Here is a 12,521-nt window from a genome sequence, read left to right as displayed (position 1 = left end):
ATTTTATTAGATAGGATACTTTTTTCGCTCCTACCATATCCTTGATTTTAAAGTCTATTTTGTCAGGTATAAGTATTGCTACCCCAGCTTTTTTTTTTTCTTTCCATTTGCATGAAATATCTTTTTCCATCCTTTTACTTTTAATCGGTGTGTATCTTTTGCTCTGAGGTGGGTCTCTTGAAGACAGCATAATTATGGATTTTGTTTTCTTATCCATTCAGCTACCTTATGTCTTTTTGATTTGGAGTATTTAAGCCATTTACATTTAAAGTGATTATTGTTGGGTATGTATTTATGGCCATTTTATTTTTTAAACTATGTTCCTTTTTTTTTTCTTCATTGTCTTCTTCCACTTCTTTTTTTTTTAAATCCTCACCTGAGGATATTTTTCCATTTATTTTTAGAAAGAATGATAGAGAAAGGGAAAGACAGAGAGAAATATTGATGTGAGAGAAACACATTAATTGGTTGCCTCCTCCATGTGCCCTGACCAGGGCCTGGGCCAGGGAGGAACCTGTAACTGAGGTACCTGCCCTTGACCAGGATCAAACCTGGGACCCTTCAGTCTACAGGCCTATGCTCTGTCCACTGAGCCAAACTGGCTATGACTTCTTCCACTTCTTAAAGCAAGCCCTGAAACATTTCCTGTACTGCTAATTTACAAACTCCTTTAGTTTTTTCTTGTGTGCTAAGCTCTTTATTTCTTCTTCAATTTTAAATGATAGCCTTGCTGGGTAATGTAGCGTTGATTGAAGGTCCTTGTTTTTTCATCACTGAATATTTCATGCCAGTTCCTTTAGACCTTAAATGTTCTGTTGAGAAATCAGCTGACAGTCTTACAGGAACTCTCTTATGGGAACTGATTGCCTTTCTGTTGCAGCTTTTACGATATTCTCTTTGTCTTTAATTTTTGACATTTTAATTATGATGTGTCTTGGTGTGGGCCTCTTTGGGTGGTGTTGGGGTGGAAGGATTGAGCAAAAATAAAGAACTCATGGACAACATTGTGGTGATTATGGGGTAGAAGTGGAAGAGAGCATGGAGGAGATAAATGGTGATGGGAAAAAATAAATTAAAAATAATAAAAAATAAAGATAAAAAGCAAATAATACATGCATACATTAAAAAAGTACATTTTAAATTGTATATGTTTCATTTTTAATCATTAGTTAAGTATAGGTAGTATTAAAATCATACACCCCAATTTTAAGTATTTAATGTGTAGGTAAAATTCCTTCTGGGTTCATACTAGATTGATTAAAATATGTTATTCAAAATAATAGCAATATATTATTAAAATAATAAAATATATATTATTTAAAAAATAGCAATATAGCCTTCTCCTTTGACTCTCTCCCCTTACTTCCAGAATTTAAAATAGGTAAAGATGTAGAAAATAGATATTTTAAAAAGACTTTTATAAGTACTTGAGCCTACTTGATTTGCTTATATCCTGAGAACACTCTTTAAGTAGTTAAGTAACTTGTTATTGGGTTTGTTTGCATGTATATGGAATTAAGATAGAAACGTCAAGCACTATTTTTTAAATGTATTTTTCTAAATTTTTTTTAAATAGCTAATACACAGTTCCTGCCGAATGCTTCACTTTTTCACTAGAAGTAAACGATTTTTAGCAGCCAGTTTGTTCACTTTCACAACCCAGCATGTTTCTTTGAGATTATCCTGGATTTTACAGAACCTGGTTGAGGTAAGAAAAGAGTTTGTGTATTTGTGTGTGTGTGCATGTGTGTGTACATGCACGCACTTATGCATGCATGGGACTTTGGAGTAATTTCAAGGAATAAGGATAGTAATTTGATTATTTAAGGGAAAATTAAGTACCCATAACATATTGGTATGGATGACAAGGAATCTTCACTGAGTTTATTTTTTAAACATTTTTATTTTGAGTCATTGCACATATAGAAAAGTGAACAAAACATAAACGTACCATTTGGTGATATACTTACTGTAGAGCAAATATCTGTAATGCTACTTGAATGAAGAACTACAACACTGTAATACTATGTATTACATTTTCTTTCTACTTTTACAGTTTAGCTTTTTTTCAACAGTATACTTTAGTTTTGCCTGAAAAAATTTTGAACTTTGAATAATGGAATCAAACAGTGTTTATTCTTTTGTATTTTACTCCTTTTGCTGAACATTATATGTTTGAAATATATGTTTGTTGTAGGTAAATTAATATCCTTATATTTCTATTGCTATTTAGTGTTTAATATACGATTTAACCATAATTTATTCATCTATTGTGTTCATGTACATTTGAGTTATTTCTAGTTAGGGGCTATAATGAGTAATGCTACCTCTTGATGTACATGTAAATGTATTTCTGCTGTACCTACATATAGGAATGGAATTTTTAGGATACATACACACACACACACACACACACACACACATACACATACACACACGCGTGCACACGCACACACACGCGCGCACACACACACACACACACAGAGTGACCAGATTATTATGACCTCTGAACGCATAATAATGTGGCCACTCAGTGTGTGTGTGTGTGTGTGTGTGTGTGTGTGTGTATGATAATTTAAATTATTTTTTAAAATTTTTTCCATAGACATAAAAGACTAATTTTTACCTGTGTGATTTTGAAGAACTCAAATATGGTATTGCCAATCAAAACACAAATTGAGAGATTGTATAACATGTCATTTAAAAAGGTATTTTCATATTCCTTGTACTAAATTTTACTCTGTATGTTCAGCAGTTGCTGCATAATTATTGCTTCCATTACAACTAAATTATGGATTAGTCAACCTGAAAAAAACAACTGAAGGCTAGTTGCATGGAAGTATTATAACCTAGGATCTACTGAAGAAACCACATTGAGACTGGTAATAAGGGCAGAGACGATGAAAGAGCTGGCCTCACACCCACTTGTGGCAGTTGAGAATCTGGAGGGATATCTCACTGCAAAGGTCCCCCTGAGTAACGAGGGTTCCAACCCAGAGCACTAGGGCCAGGAAAAGACAAATGCATAACATCTGGTGATGAAAATCAGTGGGGATTCTGCCTGCCTGGTAGAGATGGGAGTCTGGTAGAAACCCAGGCATTCTCTTCAAGGGCCAGCACACAGGGTCTTTTTCTCACCCAGAACTCCAGTAGAGAAAAGGTGACTCAGGGCATACAGGAGTCATAAAGAGGAGATCTAGTGTCATGGTTTCGAGGAGTGATCTGTGCTGAGTCCCTATCCCATACTGCTCTCAGACACTATCTTTTCAAGGTAGAGCACTCCTATCCTTATAGCACCAGCCTGGGGAGTGCACTAGCTCAGTCCTCCAACTCCTGGTGGCACCATTCTGCCAAGCTTAAGTCCTGCAGAAACATCTGCTGGCTGCACCCAACTGGGACCTTCAGTGCACTCTTTTACTTGAGAAGCTCTTGGCAGAGACTCAGACAAACATCGATATTTATAACTCTGGAGTAGGAACCATCCATACCCTCCATTGTGCTGCCAGTGCCCTTTCTGTCCACTTGTCCTGCCTGATTCCCAGTAACCCCACCCTATTGAGCTTGAGTCTTACAGAAGGGTCAGCTGGCTATACCAGCCTGAACCAGCGTGTACTCTTTTCGAGGGAGCTAGGGTCAGAGACTCACGTGGAGTATGGTATGTGTTCTGGAGTAGAGGCCACTTTCCCCCCACTGAGTACCTGACCGTGCTGTCTCCAAGCAAGAGAACCACTAGCCTGGTTCTCCTGACTTTGATCACCCCACTATATCAAGCTCACACCTTGTGGAATAGACTGTGGGAAACTGATCTTTGTACACACCTTGACCCCTCCCATACACACCCAGGCCCAGTAGAGGCAGCCACTAACAGTGAATTGTTTGGTAGCTCCAGACAAGTAGCCCAAAGCCAGTTGCAGGCAGCATTTGACATCAACCTGCACCAGAACCCCTCCCAAGTGGACCCAGAACCAACACAACCAGTGGTGGGCTTCAGACCACACCAGAACACAACCCAACTATCCACACAAGTGGCACACCCAAAGGTAGATCCTGGAAGGCACCAGATCTTGCTGCGGACAACTGAACATTGAGCACATAGAAGCTCATACAGTGTGGTCAGGGTCAATCCTAATAGTCAGACAGCATGTGGCTTAACATCATTAATGAATGGACTAACAGCATTCAAGACTCAGTCACAACAGGAAGGCTCAATAAGCCACACAGGAGACATTCCTGGAGCTCCTAGCTCAGGTGATCTGGAAGATAGTACACTGAGCCCACAAGACACTTACAACAAAAACCACCATAATAAGTTTGGGAATCTACCGAATACATAGAGACAAACACAGAATGGCAGACAAAATGGGGAGACAAAGAAACATGCCCCAAATGAAAGAACAAGGGGAATACCCAGAAAAAGAATTAAATGGAAACAACCAAGATACCAGATGCAGAATTCAGAACAATGATTATTAGAATACTCAATGAATTTAGGGGAAGAATAGATTATCTCAATGAGAACTTAAAGAGGTAGTAAGCATTAAAAAAGACATAGAATGCATAAAAAGAACCAGTCAGAAATGAAGAACACAATAGCTGAAATAAATAACACACTAGAAGGAATCATCAGCAGGTTAGATGAAGCAGAGGATCCAATCAGCGATTTAGAGGACAAGATAACAAAACACCCAATCAGAGCAACAAAAAGAAAGAAGAAATATAAGGAAAGTCTAAGGGACCTTTGGGACAACAAAAAGCATAGCAACGCGTCCATCATTAGGGTACCAGAAAGAGAAGAGAATGAGCAAGGGATTGAGAACCTATTTGAAGAAACAATGGTTGAAAGCTTCCCTAATCTGGTGAAGGAAAAAGATACACCTGTCCAGGAAGCACAGAGAGGCCCAATCAAAATGAACCCAAGACACATCATAATTAAAATGGCAAGAGTTAAAGGCAAAAAGAATCTTAAGAGCAGCACAGAAAGACAGTTCCCTACAAAGGAACTCCCATAAGGCTGTCAGCTGATTTCTCAACAAAAACATTTTAGACAAGAAATGATTAGCATGAAATATTCAAAGTGATGAACAGCAAGGACCTACAACCAAGACTACTCTACACAGCAAGGCTATCATTTAAAATTGAAGGTGAAATAAAGAGCTTCCAAGATCACCCCCCTTCCAAAAAAATATAAAGGAGCTTATTACCACTAAAACCAGTATTATAAGAAATGTTAAAGGATCTTCTTTAAGAAGAAATGAAAAAAAAGGAATATGGTTATAAAGAATAAAATGGCAATAAATATGTACTTATCAGTAATTACTTTAAATGTAAATAGATTAACTTCTCCCATTGAAAGACATATGTTAGCAAAATGGTAAAGAAAACAAGACCCATATATATGCTGACTACAGGACACCCACCTCAAAAGAAAGATACAGATTGCAAATAAAGAGATAAAAAGAGGTATTTTATACCAATGGAAATAGAAAAGCTGGGGTAGCAATACTTATAGCAGACAAAACAGACTTCAAAAAAAGACTAGACTAAGAAACAAAGAAGGACACTACATAATGATAAAGGGATCAATCCATCAAGAAGATATAACCCTTATAAACATTTATGCACTCAACATAGGAGCACCTAAATAGGTAAAGCAAATCTTGATGGACAAAAAGGGAGAGATTGACAATAATACAGTTATATAAGGATTTTAACACCCCATTGATATCAATGGATAGATCTTTCAGACAAATCCAAAAGGAAATAGCAGACTTAAATGACACACCAGCTCAGCCAGTGTGTCTCAGTGGTTGACCACCAAGCTGTGAACCAGGAGTTCACAGTTCAATTTCCGGTCATGGCACATGCCTGGGTTGCAGGCTTGATTCCCAGTAGGGGACTGGCAGGGGGTAGCCAACCAATGATTCTCTTATTGATGTTTCTATCTCTCCCTCTCCCTTCCTCTCTCTTAAGTCAATTAAAAAATGGCACACTAGAATAGATGGGTTTAATTGATATCTTTAGAACATTTCACCTCAAGGCAGCAGAATATACATTCTTTTCTGGTGTACATGAAACATCTTCTGTGATAAACCACATGGTAAGACTTCAGACAAGTCTCAATAAATTCAACAAGATTGAAATCATATTAAGCATCTTCTCTGATCACAATGCTATGAAACTAGAAACCAATCACAAGAAAAAAAAACCCTGAAAAACACTGATAAACACATGGAGGCTAAATAACATGTTACTAAACAATGAATGGGTTAACAATTTCAAGAAAGAAATGAAAAGAAACCTTGAAACAAATGAAAATGAAAACACAACAACCCAAAATTGATGGGACACAGCCAAAGTTGTTCTAAGAGGGAAATTCATAGCATTCAAGATTACCTCAAGAAACAAGAAAAATCTCAAATAAACAATCTAACCTTGTACCTAAAGGAACTAGAAAAAGAACAACAAACAAAGCCCAAAGTCAGTGGAAGGAGGAAAATAATAAAGATCAGGGTAGAAAGAAATGAAACAAGTTTTTTAAAAAGCAAACACTAAAAAGGTCAATGAAACCAAGAGCTGGTTCTTTGGAAAGATAAACAAAATTGATAAACCTTTAACCAGACTCATCAAGAATCAAAGAGAGAGGACCCAAATAATACCAGTAAAATCAGAAATGAAACAGGAGAATAGCACAGAAATACAAAGGACTTTAAGAAAATATTGCAAACTATATGCCAATAAGTAGAACATTCTGGAAGAAATAGATAAATTATTAGAAACCTACAATCTCCAAAAACTGAATTAAGAAGAAACAGAAAATGTGAACAGACCAATTACAAGTAATGAAAGCCAAGCAGTAATCAAAAGACTCCCAGCAAACAAAAGTCCTGGACCATTTGGCTTCACAGGTAAATTTTACCAAACATTCAAAGAAGAATTAACACCTATCCTTCTCAAACTATTACTACAAATTCAAGAGGAGGGAAGACTCCCAAGTTCATTTTCGAGGCCAGCATTATCTTAATTGCAAAACCAGATAAATACAGGACAAAGAAAGAAAAGTATAGGGCAGTATTCCTGACGAACATAGATTCTAAAAGCTGTAACAAGATATTAGCAAACCAAATCCAGCAATACATTAAAAAGGTCATAAACCATGATCAAGTATGATTTATTCCAGAAAAGCAATGTTATTCACAAATTAATAAACATAATACACCACACAAACCAAATAAAGTATAAAAATCACATCATATTAATAGATGCAGAAAAAGCGTTTGATAAAACCCAGCACCCATTTATGATAAAACTCTCAGCATACGTTGGAATAGAGGGATTACACTGCAACATAATAAAGGCCACTTATGACAAACCCACTGCCAACATCATACTTAATGGGGAAAAACTAAAAGTGTTAGGATGAGGAACAAGACAGTGATGTCCACTTTCTCTACTTTTAATCAACATAGTCGTGGAAGACCTAGGCACAGCAATCAAAAAAGAAGAAGAAATAAAACGGCATTAAAATGGGAAAGGAAGAAATAAAACTGTCATTTGCAGATGGTATGATACTATACATAGAAAAATTTAAACATTTCACCAAAAACTGCTAGAACTGCTAAATGAATTCAGTAAAGTAGCAGGATGCAAACTTAATATTCAGAAATAAGTGGCATTTTTATACACTAATAATGAACTATCTGAAAGAAGTACTAAGAAATCAATCACATTTACAATTGCATAAAAAAATAATGTACCTATCAATAAATTTAATAAAGGGGTTAAAAGACCTGTGCTCAAAAAATTATAAGATACTGAAGGAAGAAATTGATGAAAATAAAAATAAGTGGAAGCATATACCGTGTTCATGGCTAGGCAGGATTAACCTCATTAAAATGTCCATTCTATCCAAAGCAATTCAATTCCTATCAAAATACTAATGGTGTATTTCACAGAACTAGAACAAATAATTCAAAAATATAAATGGAGAAAAACAAAAACCAAGATGGCAGCATAGGTAAACACCTAAACTGCTGCCTCGCACAACAATTTCAAAACTACAACTAAAAGACAAAATGTCTATCGCCCAGAACCACGGGAAAGCTGGCTGAGTGGAAGTTCTACAACTAGAAGGAAAGAGAAAAGAGCACTGAGATGTGCAAAAGTGCTGAAAAGCTGAGGTACGGAGGCACGTGAATCGGGCTGGCGACAGGCATTGCTTTTTTCAACTCGAAGGGAGACAAGCTCCCTATTACTCTGAAATCCAGTTTCTGGGGAGATGCTGAGGGCCCAAACTTCTACGGGGAGAAGCTGGACTGTCTGCCATCAGATTGGAAAGTGAGGGTGGCTTGCTTGCAGAGCTGCACGCAGGAATCATTGTTTATTGTGCTGGGGTGTGAGACGCAGGGACACGAAAACTTGGAGATGCAGAGACGGCTGACTGGCAGCCATCGCTGTTTGTCATGCCCTAGCCTAGTGACTCCCAGAGACCCCGCTCCGCACAATCTACAAACCCACCCAAGCTCCACACAGCGGCTTTTGCATATGAATGGCCTGCCCTATCGCAGCTTAACCTAACAAACTGCAGCTCTGGGCAGAGAGCTCCAAAACCTCCAAACCCCAAGCAAAGAGGAGAAAACTGTAGTTCTCGCTGTAGCTCCTGCTGGATGGCCTCAGACAGTAGCTGACCTGCACCCCTTTGGAGATCCAGAAGCCAGTGTACCTAGTGGTCAGTGTGAGACGCCACCAGATTTCAACTCCTCACATCCATAAGTGACACATTCAATAGGCAGGCTCAGTGAGCACCAAAGCCCCACTGAAGCAAGTCCGGCCCCATAAGTGTGTCTCTAGCACAGCAGTTCTTCCATTATAGACACAGCGGGTCCTCACAGCCAATTGGCCTGGAGGTCAATTCCTCCCAGTGTACCAACAGCAATCAAGGCTTAACTACACCAAGACTTTCCACTCAGCCCACAAAGGGGTGTACCAAGAGCATCCACCTCAGGTGATTTGAGAGGCTGAGCCATTGGCCCCTATAGGTCACCTACCACACAAAGCCACTCCATCAACATAGGGAAGCAGCCAAAATGCGGAGACAAAGAAACATGTCACAAATGAAAGAAATGGAGGAAAGCAAACTACTGGACATAGAGTTCAAAACCACATTTATGAGGTTACTTAAGAATCTTCTAAAAACCGCCGAGAAACTTGATGAGACCTATGAGGAGCTTAGTGAGACCTTCAAGGATCTTAATGAGAATGCCAAAAAAAATGGGAAAGGACCAGTCAGAAATTAAGCATACACAGTCTGAAATAAAGAATATACAGAAATTCAACTGTAGATCAAAGGACCCCAAGAATCAAACCAAAGATCTGAAATATGAGGAAACAAAAAACACCCAACCAGAAAAACAAAAAGAAAAAAGAATCCAAAAATATGAAGATAGTGTAAGGAGCCTCTGGGACAACTTCAGGCATACCAACATCTGAATTATTAGGGTGCCAGAAGAAGAGAGAGAGCAAAATATTGAAAACCTATTAGAAGAAATAATGACAGAAAACTTGCCCTACCTGGTGAAAGAAATAGACTTACAAGTCCAGGAAGCTCACAGAATCCCAAACAAGAGGAATCCAAAGAGGACCACACCAAGACACATCATAATTAAAATGCCAAGGGCAAAAGACAAAGAGAGAATCTTACAAGCAGCAAGAGAAAAACTACAAGGGAGTACCCATAGGACATAGGACTGTCAGTTGATTTCTCAACAGAAACTATGCAGGCCAGAAGGGACTGGCAAGAAATATTCAAAGTGATGAACAGCAAGAACCTACAACCAATATTTCTCTACCCAGCAAAGCTATCATTCAGAATTAAAGTTCAGATAAAGAGCTTCACAGACAAGAAAAAGCTAAAGGAGTTCATCACCACCAAACCAGGATTATATGAAATGCTGAAGGGTATTCTTTAAGAAGAGGAAGAAGAAAAATGTAAAGATAAAAATTATGAACAACAAAATAACAACAAATACATACCTACCAACAAGTGAATCTAAAAATCAAGTGAATAAAAAATCTGATGAACAGAATGGACTGATGAATATAATAGAATCAGGGACATAGAAAGGGAGTGGACTGACAATTCTCAGGGGGAAGGGGGTGTGAGGGGTGCAGGAAGAGATTGGACAAAAATCTTACACCTATGGATGAAGACAGTGGCGGGGGGTAAGGGCATGGGGTGGGATGGGGAATCAGGTGGAGGGGAGCTATGGGGGAAAAAAGAGGAATACCTGTAATAATCTGAACAATAAAGATTTATTTTAAAAATATAATATATATATATGTATATGGAATGATAAAATAATCTGAATAGCCTCAACAATCTTGACTAAGAAGAACAAAGTTGGTGATATCATGCTACCTGGTATCAAACTACAAGGCCATAGTAATCAAAATAGACATAAAACTGGCATAAAAAAATAGACATAGATGAATAGAACAGAATAGAGAGCCCAGAAATAAGCCTATGCATATGTAGTTAATTGATATTTGACAAAGGAGGCAAGAACATAAATAACTGTGTTGGGAAAATTATGGATAGAAAAATGCAAAAAAGAAAAGAAAAGAAACTAGACCACCTTCTTATACCATATACAAAAATAAAATGGATTTGAGATTTAAATGTAAGATCAGAAACCATAAAACTTCTAGAAGAAAACATAGGCAGTAAAATCTCTGAAATTTCTCTTAGCACTATTTTTTTTCTGATATATTTCTTAAGGAAGAAAACACAAAATAAACAAATAGGAAAACATAAACTAAAATGTTTTTGCACAGTAAAGCTAACCATCAACAAAAAGACAGCAGCCTACTAAGGGAGAAAAGATATTTGCTAATGATACATCAGATAAGGTGTTAATATCCAAAATTTATAAAGAACTCAGACAACACCAGAAAACCCAATTTAAAAAGGGGCATTTGTGAATAAACACTTCTCCAAAGAGGACATACAGGTGGCCAATAGACTTATGAAAAGATGCTCAACATCACTAATCATTCGAGAAATGCAAATCAAAATCACAATGAGATATCACCTTACACCTGTCAGAATGGCTGTCATCAGTAAATCAACAAACAACAAGTGTTGCCGAAGATGTGGATAAAGGGAACCCTTGTGCACCATTGATGGGAATGCAGACTGGTGCAGTCACTATGGAAAATAATGTGGAGGTTCCTCAAAAAATTAAAAATGAGCACTGGCTGGTGTGATTCAGTTGGTTGGGTATTGTCCCATGCACTGAACGGTTGCTGATTTGATTTCTGGTCACAGCATATACCCAAGTTGTGGGTTTAATCCCCCCATTTGGGGTGTATGCAGGAGGCAACGAATCAATGTTTCTTTCTCACATTGATCTCTCTCTCTCTCTCTCTCTCTCTCTCTCTCTCTCTCTCTCTCTCTCTCTTCCTCTCTCTCTAAAATATATAAAAATATTTTTTAAAATATTAAAAATGAATTTCCTTATGACCCAGCAATTCCCCTATGGCAGTGATGGGCAACCTTTTGAGCTTGGTGTGTCAAACTTCGCCAAAAAACTGAGCATAACTCCGGTAGTGTGTCACTTTGAGGGAAAAACATTATTTCGCGATATTTATAGTTTAAATAACATAAATGTATAATTGTTATATATAATTGTATTTAATAAACCAGAAACTAAATATTTAACTTACCTGCTTAGTGACTTCTTTGTTCATCCGTCAGTCGGTTTCTTTTGTTGGTCTTGATATTATTTAGCTTGTGTGGGGTGCCGTGAACTAAGATAAGTGAGGGGGAGGGGGAATTCTTTAACTAACCTGCCTATTAGTGACCTTTTTGTTGCTGAATTTCATTGGCTAAATCTTCAATTGAAGGTTGGTATTTTGTACACTTCAGGCCCAAGCAAGCGCTACTAACTTCATCTGTCAATCTGTTTCTTTTGTTGGTTTTGATATTATTTAACGCTAAGAATGAGGCCTCACAAAAGTATGTAGAGGGAAAAATTGTGAGTAAAGCCATTGCTATATTTTTCAGGGTGCTAAAAGTGTCTGGTAGTCGGTTCCAGGCACTCCAAATTTCCTGTTCGTAGTGGCACTCCTCTTGATTCTCCAAGCGGCACCTTTCCAGATTCTCAAGCTTTGACCTCAAGTCAACAAACACCTGAGCCCAGATACTGTCTTGAAATTCTGCAAGTTGCATCTCCAAATCATCAATTTGCATCCATTGGAAACCATTTAATTCCAAACTATTGTAGACTACTAAATCAGGATACTTAATTATTTTCATGGTCTGTTCTAGACTTCTAAATTGACTAAATCTATCACTAAACTGGTCAAGTAACGAGTCTAAAACAAGCTGGTACTTCATATGCAAGAGTTCCATTTCATTTTGTACAGCTGCACTGGCCTTCTCAAAATACTTCGTTACTCGAGGAAAATACTTGTAAGTTTTAGTTTCTATATCTCGCTTGAAAATTTTAACTTTACTTTCAAAA

The 12,521-nt window shown here is 37.6% G+C and overlaps 1 protein-coding gene across 3 annotated transcripts in view; it reads left to right on the top strand.

The window, feature by feature from the left end:
• Positions 1-12,521, top strand: part of GK5 (glycerol kinase 5) — a 164,455-nt gene that overhangs the window by 84,115 nt on the left and 67,819 nt on the right. For all 3 annotated transcript variants that reach the window (XM_054721620.1, XM_054721622.1, XM_054721621.1), the window contains one exon: positions 1,577-1,708. In XM_054721620.1, coding sequence (XP_054577595.1) covers positions 1,577-1,708 — 132 coding nt within the window. The remainder of the gene's footprint in view (positions 1-1,576; positions 1,709-12,521) is intronic.

This window comes from Eptesicus fuscus, chromosome 9 (genome assembly GCF_027574615.1).
Source record: "Eptesicus fuscus isolate TK198812 chromosome 9, DD_ASM_mEF_20220401, whole genome shotgun sequence".
Lineage (NCBI taxonomy): Eukaryota > Metazoa > Chordata > Mammalia > Chiroptera > Vespertilionidae > Eptesicus > Eptesicus fuscus.
This window is presented reverse-complemented; position numbering and strand designations above follow the sequence as displayed.